The 26,069-nt window shown below is 31.9% G+C and overlaps 1 protein-coding gene across 3 annotated transcripts in view; it reads right to left on the bottom strand.

Moving 5' to 3' along the window:
* The window catches only part of LOC144962766 (dynein axonemal heavy chain 6-like), an 88,063-nt gene that overhangs the window by 13,273 nt on the left and 48,721 nt on the right, over positions 1-26,069 (bottom strand). For 2 of the 3 annotated variants that reach the window (XM_078896004.1, XM_078896005.1), the window contains 27 exons: positions 22,243-22,413; positions 21,156-21,323; positions 18,585-18,674; positions 17,794-17,991; positions 17,361-17,568; positions 16,657-16,817; positions 16,175-16,356; positions 15,700-15,808; positions 14,653-14,778; positions 14,396-14,490; positions 13,677-13,836; positions 13,068-13,199; positions 12,440-12,535; positions 12,068-12,208; positions 11,255-11,470; positions 10,760-10,878; positions 10,361-10,472; positions 9,040-9,161; positions 8,587-8,716; positions 7,974-8,088; positions 7,612-7,629; positions 4,955-5,091; positions 4,588-4,843; positions 3,457-3,632; positions 2,801-2,927; positions 2,282-2,548; positions 1,840-2,061 (listed from right to left, as the gene is read on the bottom strand). In XM_078896004.1, coding sequence (XP_078752130.1) covers positions 1,840-2,061; positions 2,282-2,548; positions 2,801-2,927; positions 3,457-3,632; positions 4,588-4,843; positions 4,955-5,091; positions 7,612-7,629; positions 7,974-8,088; positions 8,587-8,716; positions 9,040-9,161; positions 10,361-10,472; positions 10,760-10,878; positions 11,255-11,470; positions 12,068-12,208; positions 12,440-12,535; positions 13,068-13,199; positions 13,677-13,836; positions 14,396-14,490; positions 14,653-14,778; positions 15,700-15,808; positions 16,175-16,356; positions 16,657-16,817; positions 17,361-17,568; positions 17,794-17,991; positions 18,585-18,674; positions 21,156-21,323; positions 22,243-22,413 — 4,054 coding nt within the window. The remainder of the gene's footprint in view (positions 1-1,839; positions 2,062-2,281; positions 2,549-2,800; positions 2,928-3,456; positions 3,633-4,587; positions 4,844-4,954; positions 5,092-7,611; positions 7,630-7,973; positions 8,089-8,586; positions 8,717-9,039; positions 9,162-10,360; positions 10,473-10,759; positions 10,879-11,254; positions 11,471-12,067; positions 12,209-12,439; positions 12,536-13,067; positions 13,200-13,676; positions 13,837-14,395; positions 14,491-14,652; positions 14,779-15,699; positions 15,809-16,174; positions 16,357-16,656; positions 16,818-17,360; positions 17,569-17,793; positions 17,992-18,584; positions 18,675-21,155; positions 21,324-22,242; positions 22,414-26,069) is intronic. The other variant, XM_078896006.1, reaches the window with a different exon arrangement.

Raw genomic sequence — 26,069 nt, 5'->3', positions numbered from 1 at the left:
CATAGTCGTTATAGACAAAACCTTCAAATATCCTTATGCAGTGCAAAATAATTACTCAAAAATTGTAGTTATTATTTATCACTATCAAGTCTGTCAGCAGGCTTCTTCACTCATATTTCGTGCATAAAAAGAAGTATCATTTATCCAATACAATTAAGACAAAAAGCAATAAAAAGCCCATAACAATGGCACATAAATTGCAATTTCTATAAATTTGCGAACTTAATATGTTGAAGTTTATTTCTTCCAAAGCTGTAGGAAATTTCAGAGATTAAAATAAAAAACTGGCAAATATTACACTGAAGCTTATCCACACATAAAGCCCACTTAGATTTAAAAGAACAAATGCTGAACACAGGCCTGTAAATGGTTGGTGAAAAAATTGTCGGAACTTTTTGAACACGCGAAAATAGACACAACAGGACAAAAATATGGATTAAAAAATAAAAACAACACAGATATGACACGTCAATTGACTAGTCAAATCATGTCACTTTCCCCTACTTATTTATAATGAGGTCCTTATTTTATACTACCAAAAAAAAAAGTCCCACTTATTTGAGAGACTACCCACTGTTGTGGGCCCAGGTCTGAGTTAGTTGTAAAATGAAAGGAAGAGAACAATTCCTACCCTTTTAAAGGATGTGTATCTAGTGCTTGACACAGGAAGCTGAGTATCTTCGCTCCTGTTTGTGGATTAATTCTTATAGAAGAAGAAGAAGAAGAAGAAGAAGAAGAAGAAGAAGAAGAAGAAGAAGAAGAAGAAGAAGAAGAAGAAGAAGAAGAAGAAGAAGAAGAAGAAGAAGAAGAAGAAGAAGATGATGACGAAGAAGAAGAAGAGGTGGTGCGTCATGTGAGAGCTTTCGAATAAGAATATATATTTCGAAGAAAAATAGTTGTTTCGTATTATTTCTCTTCTGTCTCACATCCAGACGGAAAGAATGAAATATAGCAAAAAACAGATAAGGGACGGAGAAATGCATGTGTGTCTGTAGCAAAATAGAGACAAATGCTCCAGTCCGATTCGACACACTTCTGTGCGTGCTAGTTATTTACTGACTAGGCGTGTGTTCGACGACTCGCACGAACTTTGCGACCCACTCTCGCTCGCTGTGGCACAGTAGCCAGGCAGTGAATACATCCATGTCTAGCTGAGTGTGTAGGTGGCATAATATTATAGCTAACTGGTAGGCGGCCTAGTTTTGTTTTGCCTTCGATGTCACAAATAAAAAGTTTTTTTTTGTTTTGTTTTTTTTAAGTCGGTATTTGAAACGGAATAAAATCTGATTTTTTCGAGGAATGAAATAAAACTCCTTTGTTTTCTTTTTTATTGGTTCTGTTCTTTGACATAACTAATTTTATTATTATTATTGATTTATTAAAATTTAATATTAGCACTTATAGAGCAAAATCGTACTGTTTGAAATCCGACAATAGTCGGTAGATTTACAGGCCTGTGAACACGTTTCTCCTCCAAAAATACAATATTTACAACGTACCCTCTAACAAAAACTTTAAAAAAATGTATTTAAGCAAGAAAATTACTTTATGTTAAATGTTAGTGAAATTTTTGTATGATGATATTTAAAATTTATTTTGATTATAAAAATATTCAAATTAATAATTATTCATTTTCAACAGTTCGCTTCATTTAAACTTCTTTTTAAAAAAAAACAAAAAATAAAAACACATCTAGGAACAAAATTAATTCATTTCACATTATTGTTAAAGGAAGAATTTTGTTACTTGGAGTTTGAAAACAAACAATTAGGTAAGTTAAAAATTAACATTAAAGTTAAGCATTCGGGAATGATTTACTAAAACACAACAATCTCTCACCTGATGATAAGATAAAAATAAGAGGGGATTTGGCCATCGACTCCTTGTAGATTTCTCTCAGGTCAAAAGTGCCACTGGATAGGTATTTGGCTCCAAGTTGATCTTGTATGAATTGTGTAGATGATGCCAAAAGAATCTCAAGACGAAGAGTCTTGATCAAAAGCATTCGTTGAAACTTGGTGAGTAATGTCCAATCAAAAACAGTTCCAGCCTCATTTGGCCCTTAAAAAAAAAAAGGTGCACATACGCTCTTTATCTTTTAAAATTTCTATTTAATATAATATATTTGATAAACTTAACAAATTTAAAGCAACCATGGTGCAGTGATAAATGAGATTGTGCAATAATGCATGCCAAAATGGATATCACAATTTTCTTTTTAACCTAATATAAAGAAGAACACTTAGCATAAGTATTGTGTCTGGTGATGCCATGTTCTTACCATTTACATATGGTTCGTTCATCAAGGCGAATGGGTCATCTGAGTTTTTAAATGCTGTCCATTGCTCATGATTGGTCATTAGGCTTTTGCTCAACATGTCAAAGGAAGGCATAGTGGCTTCCAAATGTAGGCACTGTTTCCATTCCGACTCGTCCACCCAATTGGGATAGTTGGATTTGTTTTTCACGGACTCTTTTCTTCCTGGTAATGATGTTGTTGAGCTTCTTCTTCGCTTGTCGAGTTGTGATGGGGTTTCAGCATCAGTATCTAATTTAAAAAGAAGAAAATATATTTTGAAATAAAATTTGATGAAAAAAATTAGTTTTCAAATTATAATGACTGAATATTGCATAAGCTATTTTAATATAAAAAAGAGAAAACGATAACAACAGTCCTTATTCTAAAACATTGTATTTAGTTGTTTTTGTTTATTTATTTATTTTATTTTTAGTAACTGACAAATGACAATTACAATTTGTATTTTTTCTGGTTTATGATTTCAATAAATTATCAGTTTACCTTCATCACTAGTTTTTAATTCCTCCTGAAGAAACGCTGCAGTAATGTTTCCATGGAGAAAGAGATGCCATTCACTATCTCTGATACTTTCCATTGTCGTGATTGCACTAGGATACTTGTCATTTGCCTGGAAATGTCAGAAAATGCATTTACATCAGAGACCTAATCTAATACCTCTCTTAAACACTTTCAGATATAATCATTTTCACCATTCACATTTACCCTCTGTGGCAGACAGACTATGCATCTTTTTCTCTGCTTTATCTAGCACTGTATCATGCACTGATTTAATTTTAAACACATGAAACATGCGGGAAAATGTTAACAGAAATTATTACCAAAATAGCTAATATAATAGCCCATTAACCACTACTTTAGACAGAGACATTCAAATAAATTAATACTTCTTTCCTGCGGTAAGCTATTGCAATATAGCTATGGCCTTCAAAGTTTCAGAAATATGGTCTTTTTTTATTTATCACCTAATTCTTTGGCACTTACAACACACAAACACATCAGCGCACAACATTCAGAAACACACATGCTCAAACACATTCACACATGCCCATAAACACAGAAGATATATGATGATGATGATGATTATGATGATGACGAATGATGATGATGAGTCATTTAAAATACAAAGATATATTAACCTGCATAACTCCACAACAAATCATGAAAGAGAAAATAAGCTGGTGGACAGAAAACAACCCAACAGAGACAATACGATAGATGTTGAAGGTCAAGCGTTCTATCATACTCTCTAGATGAACCTGCAATTCCTGGCTCTGTTCTGACGCCGCTGCCATACTAATTTGATCTGATACTTCTGAAGCAAGAAGGAAAAAAATATCAACATAATATCAAAATAAGTACTAAAACATGAATTTTTGTATGGAACTTCTTCTTCTTCTCCTCCTCCTCCTCCTCCTCCTCCTCCTCCTCCTCCTCCTCCTCCTCCTCCTCCTCCTCCTCCTCCTCCTCCTCCTCCTCCTCATCCCTCCTCCTCCTCCTCCTCCTCTTCTTCTTCTTCTTCTTCTTCTTCTTCTTCTTCTTCTTCTTCTTCTTCTTCTTCTTCTTCTTCTTCCTCTTCAAATAAACCGGATGACTTAGACTGAGTATTTCCTTACCGTCAAGGTGAATATCGTAGAGAAAAAATATATAAAAACAACAAAACAAAACAAAAAACCACGGAAAGCAGAACACTGAATGTCTGGAACGAGACACGATGCCTGTAAGAGACTACAATAACATATTTAAGGCAGAAAAAAGGCTGTAACCTCTAAGGTGCGCATTTTTTATACGAGTATAATGAGAAAATGTGAGTAAAGAGCATGTTCCAATAACTCATCTTTGCAGGACTCGAACCAATGCCCTACAGATCACATGCTAAGTGTAATACCACTACATCACCATGCCGTACAGTGATTGTATTCCTAAATTATTTTTCAGAGATTCTTTTTTTTTTTCCTAAATGTTGTTTTTAAACAGTTAGGACAAGATTTCCTCTACTTTTGAAATGATGTGATTTATCCAATTTATGTGCGTTGTAAAAAGAAAATGCATTAAATTTCAAACAACAATATTTTAGCATGTTGATAAACTGCCAATAAAATGTCAACAGACTCAATTGTAATGGATATAATGTCAGAGATAATGAGTATAAGAATTAAATAAATGGCAATTGTCCAAAATACAGATTTTTTTTTTTAAAGACAAACAATTGCAGGATAAAATTGATGAATCAAAATAAATCTATCACACGATCTCTCCAGATGCCATACCTTCATCCACTTTCTCATTGTGCATGGATTTTATACTCTTGGCACTTGACGGTCTGAGTACTCCACTAGCAAATTTTTGGCTTCCAGAGCTATTGCTGAGTTCATCAGGGGCATCGTCACCTATGGAACTAGTGGATGTGTCTGTAATGCAGGTGGTGAACATGGACTGGAACCAATTAAGTGAATATTGGTACATCACATCAATGTTGGCAAGCTCTGATACAACAAAGTACAGGACAGCTCCTCGTGTGGCAACCTAATGAAAGATTAGGTAAATCTCATCAAGTTTTGCAACTGTACGATTAATTGTTGATTAATAATTTTATACTTAAGAGCATATATAAACCTTGGCAAAATCTGTTCTTACCGGCAAATAACGCTTTCTAGCAATGTTAAGTTTCTTCTCAGTCTCCTCTGACTGTGCCACTCTCTTGTAGATTTCTTGAGATTTAGTTTTGCTCTCTTGCAATGTTTCAACCAAAACCTGGTCATCTAGTAAGTGTCCTGAAATCATTTGAAAATAAAAGATTTGATGCTTCAACTATTTCTGATATCGGATTGAGAACTATATTTTCTCGATGTGTTCTGAATTGTAAATAATATACATATTAAAAAATTCACAAATTGACAGATGAAAACAAGGAAACAGACACTCAAAATCGTCATCATATTTCATTTCCTTTTAAAAATATTGCACATATGCAAATTTGAAAATTTTAATTACTTAAGTAATTTATGACATATAATCACTTTCAAGTTTATGGACATTTGCAGAAACTAAATGCAAAAATTCAGTGCAAAATTTAGTACAAATCACTGTAATTTAATTTAAATTATGATGTACCTAAATCTTTTTTTTTAATACCAAAAATAAAATTAATTAATTAATTTAAAAAAAATTGATTTTGATTTTGATAGGGAGTAAAGTATCTATTATATTTCATTTTTAACAGAGGAAACGCTGTTGCTGTTAGGTAATAGTTTTAGATCTGAATGGTCCATATTTTGCAAGGCCTTCAACATAATCATTCACTTAAACAGACCCCGAGAAACTGATGTTATTGTCATCCTCTTAGCCAATTATGTGGTGAGAAAATGTGAGTAAAAGCCTTTTCTAAGGACTCAACTTTGCACTGCATACAGCAGGACTCGAACCCTGGACCTGTCAATCCAAAGGCGACTGTTATACCACAAGAACACAAAGTCACTTTGATGTGGCCAGTCATGTAAAATCTTTCAAATCCAAGCGTTTAAGTAAGGTTTGAAAGTCAAGGTAAAAGTAAAGATAAAAGATGAGAGTAAAAAACAAAAGGTCGGATGAACTGAAATCTTTTTTCTCAATGGTATAATTTTTGAAGAATCAGGCAAGTTAGTTTTTGTTTGTAGCAGAGGATTAGTTTCTACGTAATAACATGTAATAATATTCTCCTTCTGTGGAAGTAATCAATTCATCTTCATCTGTCCATTACATTTCATGTTTATTGTGGATAAAGGAAATATCGGAAATTTCCATGTTTATTTCAGAACTTAAAGCGTCCAGTTCAAATAAAGCTTAAGTAGTAAGTGTTTTGTAATTGTTATTGAGATGTGGCATATCAAAGCATTACATTTTTAGAATAGGGGAATGAGTAATACAAAACAGATGGATGGTTAGGATTGCATGAAACAAATCAGAGAAATTGTGAAATTGCAAGAATGAAAATTTGTAAGTAGTTAAATGTTGGCACTATCAAAAATACAGGGATAACATCAATGAGTAGCTGTTGCTATTTGAGATGAAATATTAACTTGAATGGTAGAAGGGAACTTTCATAAATTGACTTATTTTCATAAAAGTGGTGCTTCAGCGTTATATTGTAAGTTGCAGTGGAAAATTAATAATGAAATGATCAGTGTCTTATCTCATTTGTTTGAAATTTCAAGACCAGATCTCAAATTCACAAGTCTAATCATGGAAATAATATTTTTGCGATTCTTTAAAAGGCGTAGATATAAATATTTCATGAGCTTTAAGGCACACTTTAAATGTCAACTTAAATAGTTTATCTAAAATATATTATGTTCAAAATAAACGATTCAATCTTTCAGATTCTAAAAATAGAATGCACATGCTTATCACATTTAGAATATCAGTTTGCATTAAGCAGAAAAAAAAGCTTAAGAAACGCCTAATATGTATTTCTTTTCAATTCCATGACCAAAGTTGAATAAAGCAATGTAAAATCTTAGACCGCTCATTTGCAGATATGGTATATCCTAAATATTCTAAGCAGACGTCAATAAAACTGCTGTCGCTGTCCCTAATCCAATGATCAGAGTCAAAGTAAGATGAAAGAAAAAAAACTAGGGTGGGGCTTATGATGTATGATAAATATGTGACCCACCATATCAAAACGGTTTTATGTCGGGGTCAATCTGATACTTTGAATTGAATATTAAGCTTAATTGATGAAATTTGAGTAAAAATAAATGGCTTTATTGTGGAGACAGAGTTTTGTTTCTTTAACACAAAAAAAACCCTCATATCTATTAATTCTGGTTATTTAGGCATAAACTCAATTTTCTTCATTCCGACATCATACCAGCTTGACACAGTGGGTAATATATATTGTCAGAAAGTTAAGTTTTCAGCTTTTATCATATTATTAATCTTAAAATTCTTATCACGACATTATAATGACTAATGAGGGGACATAATCAATAACAGTAATAATTAGACTTCAATTCGATATTAAGAAAGTATATGCTAATTTAAGATAAAAATGAAAGAGTAGAAAAGAGGTTTGTATTGGTTTAAATGGTGTGACATATATTAATATAAATCACATTTTGATTAAACTATAAGAAACAGCTACTACTATTTGAGGTGTAAGATAGTAAGGGTGTTATAATTTCAAAAAGAGATAAAGGCACAGACTCTTTTTTTAATGTTTCATTTACGAATGTGAGGGATGATTATGGTGTTTTGATTTCAAGACGTTAATAAGGATGTCGAGTTCATTGTTTAATTCACTTTTTACTTACCAGGATCGTCTTCATCTTCTACAATATTACAATCAGAAAGAAAATGAAATCAAAAGTAAAGAATTATATTTTTTTTTAACAACCTCCTGTACATCATCGTTTAGAAAGAAAAAAAAGATAATTACGCAGCTCTTGACCACTGATGATGTCTTTTATTGGGCCCTTGTTATCAACTAAACTCTGACATATCTGATATTAATTACAAGTGTGAACCATAACATTTCACTACAAACAGAAACCAAATAACAAAAGAGGGAAAACAAATTTATTTTAAATATCTTCATTTAATATTTTTAAAATGAGAATTGTATATTTTTTTATGACGAGTTATGAGCTTAAGTCAAAATTAAGACAAGCTTTACCTTCTGAACTTTGCAACAGGGATAATGATTTATCCTCTAAATCTCTTAGGTTCTGTTTATCATCTGCCATACTCTCAAGCAGCTGTGTTCTTTGGTGTTCGAGCAGCGGACGTTCCTACCAAAAACAAAACAATGTTCAGCAAATTTAAAAAAAGACTTAAATAAATGACAATATAGTTTCATTATAATGGTGTATTATCAAACACTTGTAGAATTTCTTTCATTATTTCGAGTCTTTATTAAAATCAGATCTCAATTAATGAAGTATTCATTGATTTTTCTTCCCCATTAATTTTGCAAGCATTAGGAACCCGTTTGTTCATGTAGTAAAGTACTCAGCTCAAATGCAATCAAGACTTCATCAATTCCCCTTGGAGTCAATTTTTTCGACCCCTCTGTCCACTTAAAAGTGATTTGACAGCTGATTTGTTAGATTTGACGTAGAGTACCTTTAAATAAAAACAATGTCTGACCAAAATAATGGTAAGCAATTGTTAGTGTCGTATAGCGCTAGAGAAACCTCGATAAATTCTGGTTCCCTAGTCTTTATGCCTCTGGAAGAAATATGACAATAAGTCTACTATTGCACGGTTTAAGTCGGTTATTTACGAACCTGTTTAACAACAACTGATAAAAGTTGCTCTTGTAGACCATCGAATGTGACAGTAAAATTGATGATGTTAACTTGCAGGAAAACACCAGGCAGGTAATGAGGATTTGCCAATGATGTCGACAAATACAATCTAAAAAAATTCAACAGAAAACAGGAAATTAATATTCAATAGTATAGTTTGAATAAATGGCAAGAAATATGAGCGATTTCAAGTAATGATCTGTCTAATAAAAAGGTGTAGTAAATCGATTTATAAATTCTTTTGTCATGTTTATGTCATCTCTATTACAAGACTTCTCTTGTTATATCCTTACACTTTCAGAATAAAACCATGTAAAGATACATCATTTGACGTTTCTCATCATCATAAATCAAACTAATGCACATCTTTATCAATATCACAGTCATAATTCTTTCTAAACTATCAACCATATCCAGTCTCATGAAATGTACCTGAAATTCTCATTGTACTCTATCTCTACATCTCCAAGCTTCATCACTAGTTGTCCCCCTTTCCTTGTTGTTTCACGCAACAGCACAGGTCTCAAAGCAGGATCGAGCTCTTCTCCAGCATCCTTGAGCCAATTAGATAATCACAATAAATATGTTTATAAACAGCAAAATATAAATAACAATATATATATATATATATATATATATATATATATATATATATATATATATATATATATATATATATAAATTAATCAATTTTATAATCAATAGATCATGCAAACAAGCAAGTAAACAGTAAGATGTAAAAAAGAAAAGGATGACCGAATGATGCAAAATATTAAATCTGAATAAAATACAGTGCCAGACAAAGAAGATAAAAATGCAAGAAAAATAATTAATAAAAAATAATCACTCATTGAATGGAAATCCATCTTTCTGATAGCAGGACAGAATACTATCAAAATAGAAATAACTTTCAGCTGCATCACCCCACTCGGCACGGTATGATTAAGTAATTGACAATAGGTTGTAACCAATATTTAAAGAGTGATTATACTAAAAGAATGTCTAGTTGAAGATTTGAATTAGAGCTGTTGTCAGATGAAATGTGTGCAAACATCAACTGATAAACATTATTACTATTTGAATTGGTAATTAGAGTCCATACAGCCTGCGAAGGAAATAATTGAAACAGTATGAAGTATAGTAAGTATGATGAAATCATACAGTAGTGGTCCTTACATTTAGATCCATAAAGCCAGAGTTTATCAAAGTTTCTGTTAATTAACTGCTTGCCACCCTTCACACTAAGGCGCAAATCTATTACTGCCATATTTATCTAGAAACTCAGTTATTGCCAGGTAGACTAAAGGGATCGGAAAAAAGCTCAAATGCATTAGGGAATGATACTGGTTCCCTCACTTGTGAGGCAAGTGCTTTAAATAAATGCGTTTTACTGATGCATATCTATATTTATCAGTCCTTGCACAAATAAGAATTCCTATTTTTTCACACTTTTTCAATGATCGGGTGATCCTAATGATATAACAGCAACACACCAGTGTGGCAATCAGAATTAGTCCTTTGACAAAAAGTGCTGATTTTTAAGACATTCCACTTTTTACAGTTTGTAACAAAATATAAACATTTCAAAAAACGTGATTGAAGCAATGAAGTTGGAGATAACAGAAGCATAAGAAAAAAAGCTATCATAGTTTTTCGTTGACATTCAAAAATGTGTCTGTGAGTGAATCTATAACTATTAAACAAAATACTTTTTAGATCAAGGTAAAATGTGTATATCATGCGAAATTCTCACCTTCAAAAGAAGAGGATCACCAACTTTGATGGCATTTTCAATTGATCTCATTATATTTGGGTCACTCATTGGGATAATCTTCAGTCTCAATCCCTCTCTTTCTTTGATCCACCTTGAACAACAACAAAAAAAGAATATGTATGATGATCAACAGACCCCTGAATAAAGTCGTGAGAAAGATTTATATATGTAATAGCTATGTTTTAAATGCACTATATCATTCATTTATAATATAATAATTATGTATGTAAAGGAGAGGGGGTGTAAAATGAGAGATACAATGTGAAATTAAGAATGTTATCTCTAACTTCTGAACCATTGGTGACAAAAAGTAACTCTGGACTAAGTATTATAGATGACTGGTTGATTCAAAATTTCAGAGGAAAAAATTAATGATACCTCACTGCCTGTCCCTGAGGATCGATAAACAGTGGCCATTTCTTAGCTCTGCTCACAAACGTCGCATTCTCTGTTGACAATTTATCTCGTGGAAGACCGTGATTATGCCATTTCATCAGCTAGACAGAATATATCAAACAATTATTTTCAAACATTGACAGTTCATTATCTATGATAAGGTGTGAATTGCAAAGGAGTGTGTAAAGGAGAGTATAAAAAGTTGTCCAATTATTGCCGCATGATAAATTGTATTTATTGAAAAATCATCTACGGTCAAATCATGTAATTAGAAAATGTATGTATTATATGTATTTATATGACCAGTTCACTCGTCTCACAACTTTCTTTGAAAAAATAAAGATAGTAAAATCATATCAGGAGTCAATGGATTAAAACTAGGATACAAATAAAGAATGATTATAAAAACTCATAAACATAAAATTGGAACAATAGGATTAGATAAAATAACCAGTGTTTGCGATTAAAAGACAGTACCTGATTTGCATCTACCATGCTTTTTACAAGGTCGAAATCTTTAGAAATGGGCACATCAGCATCTTTGCAAAAGGTGAGCCATCTTTCCACAAGCAACTGTCTGTAGTGTGCAGTGAACCCACCAAGGTAGGCTACAGAGGCAGCTGAGACTAACGTGTCACCCACGAGTCCCTCCAGTCTGAAGTCTAAAAACTTGACCGACTGAGACCAGCGAACCTGACATGGAAAATAATATAAATAAAAACTCAATGCATAGCTCAATTCAAGAGGCCCATGAACCCACAAAGAAAGACAAACATGGGTTAAGATTGTTGCAAAGCACTGAAAAGAAATACTGGAGGCTTATAAAACGCTAAATTAGACTCCCACTGTGCACAATATTTAGTTTTTCTTTTTCACTGGCACTTTCCTACTCCATCTTTTTTCTGTAGCTATTTCTCAATGGCTAAAAGAAGATACCAGAAGCCAGGCATGAACTTGATGTTAGTGCATGTATTACTCACTCAACCATCTTGGTATCTTTACTAGCTACCTAAGCACGCACGATTATCATGGGTGCACTTAAGACAAGCAATGAATGATTTCATCACATTTAAGACAAAGTTGTCACACAAAATCTGGCAGATGATTCATCGTTACTTATTATAATGAAAATCATCTTGAAGATGAGCCGAAACTGGATATTAGAAAGACAATTTTACAATATAAAAGCATCGTATTAAAGTTTTAAATTAAAAAATATAACCACATTTAAAGGTTTTAGCAAGAAGTAGATGAAGATAATTGCGGCTGGATGAAAGTCAGTCCCTTTACCTCTTCATCTGCAAGAGCGGAAATCAATATAGCTGCCCTATCCAGCCTGAGAGCAGTTAACTCCTGTCTTTTGTGCAATGCTTCTTTTTGATTGACACTCTCTTGGCATTGTTGTTGAATCAAATTCAAATGGGCTTGAATCTAGTGAATAAATCAAACATAAAATAAAAAATTTTGGTTTATAACACAAAGCAACATTAACATGTAAAAGTTCATTGCAATTATTTAGTTACGTAAAATCAAAATTACAATAGTGATTGAAATATTTGTTACATTTGAGCCAAAAATTAGAGAAACTCAAATCTGAATTAGCATTCAATAAATTAAAGATTATAGATTTTTAAAAAGAGGGAAATTATCTTAGTATCATACCTTTTGCAAACTGGCTTGTTTCTTAGCCAAGCTTTCTTGTGCAAGCTTTAGGGCTTCCCTTGCATCTTGTACCCGTTTCTGCTTGGGTTTTACCATCTAAAAATATAAGATAAGAATTATTGAAAGTTTATATCAGTAAAATCTCACGCACTTTGGATATTGGGTTGGAATATGGACAACATAAAAAAGTATTGTGTAAAAAATCCAAGAATACCATACGGTTTAAAGAACTGGAATCAAATCTTCTTCAGACTTCTGCAGTATTGAATGGGCAGAAACACCTATTTGCTCCCTTTAGATGGGATGCTAGTCTATCACAAATTACTTTAGATATGACCTGGAAGATCGATCTAATCAATCAGATGGGTCAGAAAAATAACAGATTCTACATAGATTCTAAAACATATGGATTTGCTTGTGTGTTAAATGTTCTACAAATTGAGCTAGTAAGACCTCCAAAAATCCGTAAGACCTCCGTAAAATCTCTGCTTGAAAAATAATATGACAAGACAGTAAAAGAATTTACACCGCTAAAAAAGTGTAATCACACTTTTTCTATAAAATGTTTTTAAAGTCTATATAAAATAGGTATTGACATGAGGTAATTAATGAGCAGAAGAAAGCTTACTTTGTAAACCGAGTTGTAGTTGTCAATGGCTAAAACCCACATGCAGAGACATTTACAAGCAATGGACACTTTACCAACATTTTCAGGACTAAAGTTCGGATCCTGTGTATACTTCTTCAATTTTGTGTACACCTGTAAATATAAAACATCAATGCTAAATATAAATATATTGGAATATGGAAACATTAAACAATTACTCCGTAAAATGTTATAAACTTAAAACCCGTGACTAACAAATTTTGAAATAAAGCAGATAAAAAATAAATAAAAATGAAAAGGCCCCAGAGATCCAGGTCCAAATTTAACGATAAGACATGATATGCATTAAACCAACCAATAATTTAAAGCAATTCAATATTTTTATTGTTTAAAATTCAACACATGCCTATACACTTGAAAATAAAATTGTACACATTGGTACAAAAAGAAAGACAGTATTCCCCTGAATACGTGTTATTAAAAATATATATATTTCAAACAACGAATCATTGGAATCATGTTTAAGCATCCTTATAAATAATAAGAAAAAATCAAGTTGTATTTTTCTTTAAAAAAACATACCAATAATGTTTGGTTTGATTTTCTTTTTTAAATAAACATTCTTTCTACCTTATCTGGCTGGTTATTCCTGTCATAATTCAGCAACATTTTCAAGAACTGTGCTTCTCCCAGGAATTGCTTTCCAGTAGCCCAGTCTGTTTTCTTTTGGAAGAGTACACAAACAGCTGATATCACGGTGGCCACCAGGGTAGGTGGATTGTTGTACACTCTGTGTGATGTTTTAATATCATAAAATATTATTCAAAATCGTCATTATATCAAACTTAAAGACCATGATGTCCATGTTATTAAAGTGGATACTTGTTAAGAAGTTTAAATAGGGATTTCATGTACGGTTTTGTCGTGAACGGTTTTCTCTCTTTGGTTCACGATAGGTAAATCATAGGAAAAAGTAAGACTAATTTCAATCAACAATCTATCATGAATATTGTAGCAAGAAAAGCTACCAAAAAGAAGCGAAGATCGTTTTTATACCCGTTGTGACGTCACAAACTCACAGGAAGAACAACACACAACAGTGAATGGACTCACAAGGACACCCAAACATGAAAATAATTTACAACGGCAACTTAATAGCCAAACACAAACTGGAACACATTGAAACACAATAAATACTCCCCACAGTTTTAAATTGCAGTTATGTGATACAGGGGGGGGGGGGGGGGGGGGAGGAGACAGATGATTATGAAATGAAAAAAAAATAATTGAATCATTTCAGTTTTGTGTAAAGTTTCAAATTTTATTCATCTAAAATGAAAATGATCTACCTTATTTCTGAAATAGAAGCTTTGTCCAATGTCTCTAATGATGATATCGCATTCCGAAGCACTGGCAGGACAGATGCAAGATCTGATTCACATTCCTATTTTTTTTAAACGGAAAAGATATAAATAAATATTTTCTGTAATACACTTTTATCCAACAAAATAAAAATTCCGCTTAAAACAAAACAAACAAAAAATGGAGCTTATAAATTTTGATAAACTATGTCCAAATAAGTTTTGATAATAGTTTTAAAACTTACATCAGCATAATCTTGAACTAATTGTGTCTCCTTCTTCATTATAGCTTCTTCTCTGGAGACAATGTCCTCAACTTCCTTTGCTGCCTCTTGATCTGCTTCTAGTTGTAGAAGAAGTTTTTCTGTGTCCTGAGATTTGTTAGAATATATTGTAATTATTCTAAAAATAAAAACAATTCTAATATTTTTCAAGCCATTTTGTTAAGATGATTTTATCCGTCATATTGACAGAGACCAAGACATCTTTTGAATAAAAAGGGGAGTGGGGAGGAGTGTGTCTGGGGGGGGGGGGGGTTGTCAAAAATAAATAACTGTACAGAAAAAGCCAGAAAATATGCATTTATGTGAATCTGCCAAAATCTCATTAATGTTAAGGTAACGAGACTTAACCATAAACTATCATAACATCTAGACATGTCGACCCATTTAATCACCTTAGGTTATAAATAAGTTATTAATACCACTCTAAAGAATGGAGAGCGCACTCAAAGATTATACAAAAGAAGCATTTTTGATTTCCAACTTTTTATATTTCATTTGTGGGTTAAGTTTTCCTCTGTTTAAGGTTGTGTTATTTGTTTGCCTTCTGTTTTCCTTTATTCATTTTTGTGCTTCTCTTTCATTTATGTGGCAATGCAATTTATACTAAACAATCAATATTTTATTCCAATTTCAGCTCCTTGGACATTAATTTTCTCATTGACTTTTGTTAGAATCAATCTAAGTCTCACAAAAATAAATAGAAGAGATACTAAGCTGTGGCTGTAAAAAGTAATGAACAAAGATAAAAATAACAGCTTCAAAAAAGAACACAGTATCAAACACGAAACCCTATTACTAGCAGAAAGGACGTGCCAAATATTTATATGCTGTCTATCAGGATTTTAAGTGATGTATTTACGTTTTTGTTATTTGCTGAAGAATGGGTTTGAGCCCGAAACGTTCCGTATTTTGTATTTTATTCTTTTCTGAGATTGCCATATTTCTTTTTGTTCAAAGATAAATAGACATGATTTAACACTGTCTTTTAAAAATTCATTGCCTACATACCTGTGTTTTCTTTACTATCATAGGACCAAGAGACCGTAACTCATCCTGCATTACTCCCACCATAGTGTAAGCATTTGACAGTGTTGACAGTCCATTCTTCAGACGGTTTCTATCAAATGATTGATAAACAAGAAGTTATCATGCAGTAAAACTATTAGTAACCAATGTTCAAATTAAGTATGATTCTACTCTCTCTCTCTCTCTCTCTCTCTCTCTCTCTCTCTCTCTCTCTCTCTCTCTCTCTCTCTCTCTCTCTCTCTCCTCAATAGAGGCAGTTTGAGGTATATAATTAGTCGATTTTGTATTGCTCTTTTCATTTTTTTTTAATTTGAATGAATAACATACTAATGATGGGACACTCAGACCCAATCGTTTTAGCATGTTTTATATGTTTTATTAATCATGGCGAGAGAAAGAAAAAAAAAACTACTGTAATAAAATTCTTCTTAAATTTATAGATATTATTTCAACTAACTTGTTGCTCATGAATTCATTCTTGTTATCCTTCAGCATTCCAGAGTAGAGTTTGATTAGCTCCATGTAAGAACTAGGTGTGGAATAGTATCTTCTCTTTGTCTCTTCATAAAACTTCTTACTCATGTCTGATACACTCTTGTGAACATCCACACATATATGAGCGGCTCTTTCCTTCAGATCCTGTATATAGCATAAAATATAGATAGTACATGTAAGTTTTGTCCCAGTATTATCAGACAAACACTCAACATCATACACTATGCACACAAAAGAAACACAAACACAAATACATACACTCATATGCGCATGCACACACACTCACACATACACACAAACACACACACACACACACACACACACACAAACAGACACATGCATGGGCGTGCGTCTTTGAACCCACTTTTCCATAGCAATAATTCAATTCTATTTAATATTATCCCTATCTGTTTTTATGTGATTTCAATTTTTATCTTAACTTACGTCCAAACTGTATCTCGATTCATCAGCAATGAACTCTGTATTGGCAAAGAAGACCTTGGCGACACTAAGCATAGCCTCATCACTCCATTCATCAAACCAGTCAATAGTACAACAGCTGATAAGAGCAGGGTTCATTCGACATCTTTGACGGAATTTGTCTCCTGAAAAACAAATTAGAAATGGTGAAATCAAATATTTTAACAATAAATGAACATGAAAAGAATTTCATCACAGATGTCAAAATAAAAAGACGTTTTAAGATTAAGTATCATATTTTGTATATAGATATTGCTATCATTTTTAAAGAAATTGATCATTCATGAACCAAGAATGAAGTTGGTCTCTAATTATTGTATTATCTGATCTTAAAGCATGAACGTGTGACATAAAATCATTATATAAAGATATAAAAATAATCATAAATTTTAATTTGAGACAGCTTTCGGTACAATGAGTTCATAAAAGTGCCCTCATCTGACAAAAAAATGAAAAAAAGAATTACATTTTTAAAACAAAATTAAAGAGAAACAACGTCTGTGTGAAGATTATATGCTTAATATTCTCTTTATTATTAATAACATGAATTACATTCCATCGCTTAAGATGTTGACACCTGTAAACATTTCACTATGACATATGATCAATGAACATAAGAATTATAATTTTCTTTAAATAAATATATTTAAATAATAGGTTCATCAAACCTGCAGGACTCATGGTTAAGACAACATGTAACTTGAGACGAATGCGTTGGATAAAAAATGCATAGACAGCCGCTCTGGTATCCGTGATGCCAGCCTCTGATGCAGCCCCTTTCAATTCCAATGTAATGCCATCCAGCTCCTCATTGTCAAAGAGATCAGGGACTTCTCCAGAATTCAAAATAGAGTTTACATCCTCTAAGAAAGATTCCTAATGATGAAAACACATATTGAATTTCAGAACTGCCATTTTTGTACAGAAGATAGTAATTGATAATGATGTGGTTGAAAATAGTGGTAATAATGGTAATTGTAGTGGTAGTAGTATAAGTAGTGGTGGAGGTGGTGGTGGTGTGGTGGTGGTGGGGGGGGGGGGGTAGAAGTAGTATTTTTTTTTAAACTTTAAATCCTGATTTTAACAAATCATTTAATTTACCTTAACAATATCTGAATCAGCGAGTAGGAATACAGTTGGAACACCTTTGACACCAGCCCTCCTGAAGAGTGACTTGAGGTCATCTCTGAACTCTATCATGTTATATTGATTGTGTAGCTTCAGACGGAATAGTTCACAGTTGGCAATGTAGCTAGCCAGATTGACAATGGTGGCCTTTCCAGTGCCATCGAGCCCAACCTGTGATTTTCAGAAAAATTAATTAGAAATTTAGAAATCTTGTGACACAATTAAATCCACACAAACAAATATATCAAATTTTATTTCCACGTTATCCGAGACCTTAGAACATAGTTGTGTAAGAGCTGATAGTTTTTAAATGAACTAAAATGTAAGATTTGTCTTTGAAGATTTTGTTTATGTTTCTATTCTTCACTTATTACTCAAAATAGTAAACAAAAAAACTTAAGTATTATTGTTACTTTATTTAAAAAGGTTAAGTTGGAAGGTCAGAAAGGAAGAAAAAATTCAAACACATTTTCCATTCTAAACATCATTTTAAATTTTGTAATACAAATTCGAAAAGTATGCAAAATATTTAAACAAACAATTTAAAGGTCTTACGTTAATCAATAATGATAATAATAATAATAATAATAATAATAATAATAATAATAATAATAATAATAATAATAATAATAATAATAATAATAACATTTTATTCACCCAAAAAGGAAATGTGTCTTCAAAGGCAGATAGAAAATTAAAGTCAGAACAAAAGCTCCATGGAGATACACATCAATTGTTTAATAATTTGTTACAGACAAGCTTACCAAAAGTAGATGACCACCTGGCTGTCTAAACACTCTAGCTGCTCGTATCACGTGCTCAACAGCATCTCTGAAGAAAACTATCTGATCTGGCTGTAAAGATAAATCAATAACAGTTAGTTATTGGCATTAGCTTTTCCATCGTTCCATCAGTTGAATAAGAAATTAAGTTTCAATTATTTTGAATGAATGTAAAAATAAATCTTGGTCTGGATTTTATGAGCATATTTTGTTCATGTTAAACTTTATATGTTTATAAGGGATCATTCTCCGCATAGTTGAAATTATGAAAATTTTATTCTCAAGTTGACCACATTCTTGTATGGAAAAAAAATTGGTGACATTTTTAAACAAAATTATAGAAATCTGAAAAAGTAAGCATGAAATAGTGTCAGACAAAGCAGAAAGATAATCACCAAAAAAAAAAACAATCATCCCCAAAAAATCAGTCTGCCTCGACTGGGGATTGAACCTCAGACCACCACCTTTTGATTGTTCAGACACGCTACCATTACACCACAGAGGTTGCCCGATAATTGTGACGATCTAATGCTTGTGTTCTTCACAAGGGTGCTCATTTCGCTTATGAACCCTCGCCTGCCTTATAATAAACAAACATTGAACACAAAGGGCAATGACAATAGAGTATAATGTGAGTATAGAGTATAGAGACTTAAAGTGTGTGGCGATCGGTGAAGATGATGTTGAGATAGTTGACTATTTTAAATATTTAGGAATAACCATTGATAGTTCCCTCAATTTCTCTCAACATATTAATATAATATCTAAGAAAGTTACCCAAAGATTATACATCCTAAGGAAATTGAGAACATTTCAAGTAAGGAAGAAAACTATGTTAAGAGTTTATGACTCATTGATTAAAAGTGTAATTGCGTTTGGCTGCACCATATGGTTTGGAGGATGCCGACTTAAAGATAAATCAAAAATTTCAAAATCTATCAAAGAGGTATCAAAAATAATAAACCATCCTCTTGATGGAGTAAAAAGAATTCATGGAAAAGCAATAGAAAAGAAAGCATTCTCAATTACCAACAATAAAAAACATATTTTATACCATGAATTTAGTCTTTTACCATCTGGGAGAAGGTTTTGTCTGATTAAATGTAGAACTAACAAGTATAAATCAACGTTCGTTCCATCAGCAATAAAAATTTTGAATATTTCATATGGTACAGAAAAACCAAGGATTGATTCGTTGACTGATTAACTGATTAATTTATTTAATGTAAGATTAACTGACCAATTGATAATGATGATAATTTTTGGTGTCGAATTGCCACGATCGTAACAAATTGAAAACGAAATGAATATGTTTATGTTGTGTATATCGCACGTGTGAAAGAAAGAGAGGAAGAGAGAGAAGAGAGAGAGAGAGAGAGAGAGAGAGAGAGAGAGAGAGAGAGAGAGAGAGAGAGACAGAGAGAGAGAGAGAGAAAATAAGTAGGAGTGAAATATCTGTTCAATGTTACAGTTATCGTTTAACGTTATAACAAGTGTAACTAAATGACAAATTGCCTTTTATACAATAAGATCTATTTTATTATATTATTATAATATAACATTATAATAATAATATTAATATAATATAATAATAATAATAATAATAATAATAATAATATAATAATATAATAATAATAATAATATAATAATAATAATAATAATAATAATAAATAAAATAATAATATAATAATAATAATAATAATAATATAAAATAATAATAATAATAATAATAATAATAATAATAATAATATAATAATAATAATAAATAATAATAATAATAATAATAATAATAATAATAATAATAATAATAATAATAATAATATAATAATAATAATTAATAATAATAATATAATAATAATAATAATAATAATAATAATAATAATAATAATAATAATAAATAATAATAATAATAATAAATAATAAATAATATAATAATAATAATAATAACGAAAACGTATATAGCGCTTTAACTCCGAGACACCAGACTCTAAGCACTTAAATTACAAATTACTTTGGCTGAAACATACAAACCAGATGCCTATCTTGCTTCTCATATTATCTGCTAAAATCGAAACAGATATGTTTTAAGCGAACGTTTATAAATAGACAAAGATTCTTTTTCACTAATGCTCTGTGGTAAAGCTTTCCAAACAGAGGGTCTGAAATGAGAGCCAAATGCAAGAGGTAGGGTTTTGAATATCTTTCAAATAGTTCTGAAAGGTAGCAAGGAGCAGTACTTTCAAGACAACAATACATCAAAACACACACTTTGAATTTAATCCTTTTTTCAACAGGCAGCCAATGCAGGTCATGAAGCAGAGATCTGGCAGAATCGCACATACGATTTATGAATACTAGTCAGGCAGCGCAGTTCTGGATAATTTGAAGACGTCTCAGATTATATTGCGAAACTCCAATGCGAAACGTATACTCCTTATTATTTTTTAAACACACTTTTATAAATGATCAGCATATTGATGGATAATTAGCATAACAAATGTATATTCATTCAAATAATATAATGGTTAAATTAAACAGAAACAATTGTCTTACAATTTCACCAAGATTGAGCCTCATGTTGTATTCTTCCAAGACTTGCACCATCCGTCCCCTGTCTGAAATGGGACGGTAAATCCTGTGTTGCGATCCATGCTCATTCATGTCAAAGAAATCTCCAAAAAGTACCCCTTCACTCATCAATTTCTCAGTTGACCATCTCACCTGAAAAAAACCCACAGATATTTAGAATGGGGATTACTTATTGGATAATAATTACCGTGAATAACAAATAGGTCAAAAACGGGAAACAAATTCTTGCAGATTACTGATGCAAGAACAGAGAGACATTTAGAAAATTCTTATGTATTGATCAAAGGAGATTAGCCTCTATTTATTTTAGTTTGTTTTTTTAACATTTGAAAAGATTTTCAAAAATGAATTAAGGAGTGGCATTGTCAATTTATCAACCTTGTAAAATAGATTTGTTCTTTAAAGAAATAACCCATCTCCATGTGGAGGCATTTTAATGGCGACATATATTTTCATTGACAAAATCTAGAAAACGTTTGAGCTGGCCAAACAAAATAACAACTTAGGATCTCCAACAAAAAACTGAAATGAATCCCATTTCTAATACAGTCAAATGAAGAAGATGAAGATGGATTGGCAATGTCTGCCGGATGAAGGAGGGAGCAATCCTGAAAACAGCACTTAAATGGACACGGCAGGGAAATTGCAATAGGCTTCTGGGAACATGGAGAAGATCAATAGAAAGAAAGATGACATCCTTTGTTTGGGCTGGGGGGGAAAATTTGAAACCTGACGGAGGACAGAAGTCACTGGCACTCCCTACTGTCGACCTTATGCTTTGATGAAATACCACAGAGTATTAAGTAACTAATAGTCTTGCGCATAAATAAGAAAAGCCTAATTCTCAAAGATGCATGTACGGTAGTACAATGCCCTGAAACATAAACATGGTCCAAGAGTAAAATAATCCTCTTTTCCTTCTTCGTATAAACTGACTGACTCAGTCAGACTGACTCTTACTGTTTATATTGCATTTTTTTTTTGTTATTAAAAAATTCATATTACTTTCCTGATAATCTCTCGTGCATCTTTAACGATCTCAAAAGCCTACCTTGAAGTAGTCATGCAAATTATCAGAAAGTATCTGATAGAATGTTTCCCTATCCGTCTGGTTGATGAGTCGGTCATGGAAGACTCTGGTAGCCTCATGTGCAAATAGTTGTGCAAAGTTATCTTTGCTGACGATGACAGAATCGTGAGCCTGAAGGAGGCCTTGAATTACCTGTAGATTTACAAATAAATAAAGTGATGCCCATGACTCGAGGCTATCTCACTCAATATAATATATATTCACTATGCATGTTTTGGCGATTGAAAACTGAACATCGTTTTTTCACCATTGAAAGATAATTTAAACCAATAGAGATATATATTTTCTCCTATATTTAATCTTTTACACTTTCGGCTGAGAGATAAACATTGAACTGTGCCTGACTTTAATATCAAGAAGAATTATAATGAGTGTCTCTCTCTTTCTCTCTCTCTCGCTCTCTCTCTCTCTCTCTCTCTCTCTCTCTCTCTCTCTCTCTCTCTCTCTCTCTTTTTTTTTCTCTCTCTCTTTCTCGTCTCTCTCTCTCTCTTCTCTCTCTTCTCCTCTCTCTCTCCTCTTCTCTCTCTCTCTCCTTTCATTCATTCTTCTCATTCTATGAACTCACTTCTCATTTTCTCTCTCTTATTCTCTCACTCTTTCCCCTTTCTCCTCTCATAGTATCTTTTTTAATTGTACATGATAAGGATATTAAACAATAAAATATTAATTATTACAGGAAACCATTAAAAAAAATATACTTCTAATTATTTTTTAAAGTTTTAAGCAGGGAGCCTCTCTATTCCCGGGTGGAAATCAGTTTCATATGAAGGGCTAATTAAAAATTTTTAAAAATAAAACCCGAATCCAGTAAACTTGCTTTACATTTCAGTTTTAAAATGACTGTTTTGTCCTGAAATGATCTGAGTAAAATTTCTTATGATATTCCTTTCGATAAATGCAAAGAAGCAATGTGTACAGATTGAAAATTGCAAGACCCAAAATTGAACCTCATGGAATGCCGCAAAGAAATATCTTGTATTTCTTTGTAAGCAATTCACATTTATAGAAATTTGACCACCTTTTTACCCAAAATATCTGATACATAATTGCTTTGTAAACAGATCATTGATATCACTTTGTAGTTGACAAGATGTAAGCTTTGTTTTAAATTCCAATTCTGTCATACCCTGCAATGACGAGAATGAAACCTTTTCTGATACATCATTGCCATTCAAAGTTTTTGAAAATAAACAAACTGATAATGTTTTATATCCCACATGATTTTTTAAAAATATTTCAATATAAAAATGGAATACCAAAAATTAGAAAAAATAACCCAGCTTTTAAGCAATACAAAATGAGAATGTTTAAAAAAATATAAATTCATTAATGTTTATGATTATCCCACACCTTTATTCCGGATATGGCAATATTAGTCAGATGGCATTAATAGACTGCATAAACTATACCAATGCAATGAACTATGTTTAAGTTTGGTACAGTCTGGTTTTTAAAAAAATTATTTTTTTTTACCTTTATATATTTCAAATTCAGACACAAGACATGAATTAAGGTCCTTTACAGATTTATTAAAACCTTAACATTTTATAATTCTCACCATCAGTAAAAATTGTTGATAACAATAAACAGAACATTTGTCAAATATCTTTTGATGTGTTTATCATATGACTCTTTCGTTGTATCAAATTTCACATTGGTAAAACTATTGAGTTGTCACATATCATTATAATCATGCTGGTGGTAGTCGCAACGCAAGCTGATGACCCATTGATCGACAAGAAACTATTGGCAGCGTCACAATATCGTTTCTTTGAAAAATAACCCAAAAAAAAAAAAGTCCTCTATTGGTTTGGCGACATATTTGCTGTAATTGCCAATAATTTCTTCTCAATTCTCAGAAATGCATTGAAAAGCAAATGTAAAAGTAAAATTGGGAATTTAAACCGACAAGAAAACTTCACAAGTGAGGAAAGACACAGAGATGACAATTTGAATGAATGGAATTTGATTCGTGCAAAGAGAAAATTTGTATAAATTTGTTAAAAATTTTTTAGTTTATCTCCTGTAAAGCAAAACATGTTATACTTGGATTGTTTTTTTTGACAAAGTTACTGGGATTTATGTGATAGAAAAAATGCAAATTGATATCTTGTTTTAATCTATTAAAAAATCAAAGCTGGAGAGGAAAATGTTTTTTTTTAAACTCTCCATTTTGAAAACGTACACAATAATATGTTTAAAATATATAACTTCCCCTTATGTAAAGCATAACGAAAAAAGTTTTGATTTTAGAATTAAGATTTAAAGAAATTGAAAAAAAAACACTTTGAGGTTCGTTGTTTGATTTTGTATTATTTCCAAGTCTGTGAATTAGGCATTTTAGCAATCTTTCTTTGGCCAAATCAAAAAAAAGACAAAACAACAAAATGCACAAATTTCAAACGTACAAATCTGTAAAACTGAAGGGGAGTTGATTAAATAATCAAATCATGCAAAAGAAAAAAAACAGCAAAAAGAAAATAATAAATATTAAAAATAAATAGAAATAAAATAGTTGCATAAACTGTCATTCCATTTTAAGATTTTAAAAATTGAAACTTTTCACCTTTGCTTCAAAAGCCATTTAAACGTTTTTAATCATGCATTAAAAAGACTTATTCATGTATAAAAAAAACATTACATGTGCTGGAATCAACAATTTCAAAGTGACAAAATACAAGAACATAAATGACGATAATCCGTCCTTACCATATTTCATTACATTCTGAAACAGTTAATGACTGTATATTTTACATGGTGCCGATCAATAATACTCAATTTTATTGACTTTCAGTTTTGAAGTAAAAAAAAATAATGAACAAATCTCAACATATAATCGTAAAAAATCTTGTTAGATAAACTAAAATGGTAAAAGATTTACAATTTTAAAATTTATCATCTTAATACAGTTCACTCCACTTAATTGCACATTAGTTAATCGCACATTCCGTTTATACGCTACACATCCCCGAAAATGGAATTTTTTCTATGTAATTGTTCCGCTTAATCGCACACCTTTTCTGCTTAATTGCTACACTTTGATCCTATCTTGATTGGAGAAAAATATCTAAAAAATACACCCCCCAAAAAATTTATGAAAATGTGTTTCTCATTGAACCATTTTTGCATGATAATGTCGTATCACGCATGAAAAGCTTTTCATCAGTACAATTCCACAGTCCCCCCACCCCCCCCCCCCCCCCCCCCGACCCCGACTAGGTCAGACGCACAATGCTTGTTGTTTGACAACAATTAATTACATGAAATGACGGGCTAATTGACTCAACACTCGTTGTCTGCATCACAAGGTGTGAAATGTGAGTGATTGTAGTCCACTCAAAGCCGGCTGTTTGTTTAAATTCTCTGACCACTCAATTGCAATTCTCTATGTGTACATTGTTTTCCTCTACTGGACCATGAACAATAAGAAAGGATTACAGAGAGGACTTGCATTCATCTTTTGATTGATCCATATGGTCCCTGTCCACATTGATGAACTTAAATGTGAGTCTTTTGAATTGTTTACCAATATGTATTGAACAGTTGGACCAACAGCTTGGTGAGAAAAATGTTGCTTTTCCTCAACAACTGCACTGCCCATCCGAAAAACTTGGAATTGAAGAACATAAAAATTGTTTTCCTTCCATCCAACCCTACCTTTCTGATCCAACCCATGGACCAAGGAATAATAAAGAACTGGGAAGGGCATTTTCGGTCTTTGTTGAATTCAAGAATTCTTGCAGCTCTTGATGTAGACAAATCCACCAACGCCATAACAATTGCCAGAA

The sequence above is a fragment of the Berghia stephanieae genome, chromosome 1 (assembly GCF_034508935.2).
Source record: "Berghia stephanieae isolate SIO BIC M18660-M18661 chromosome 1, UCSD_Bste_1.3, whole genome shotgun sequence".
Classification (NCBI taxonomy): Eukaryota; Metazoa; Mollusca; class Gastropoda; order Nudibranchia; family Aeolidiidae; genus Berghia; species Berghia stephanieae.
The sequence above is the reverse complement of the archived record's forward strand: the minus strand, read 5'-3'. Positions and strand labels throughout refer to the sequence as shown.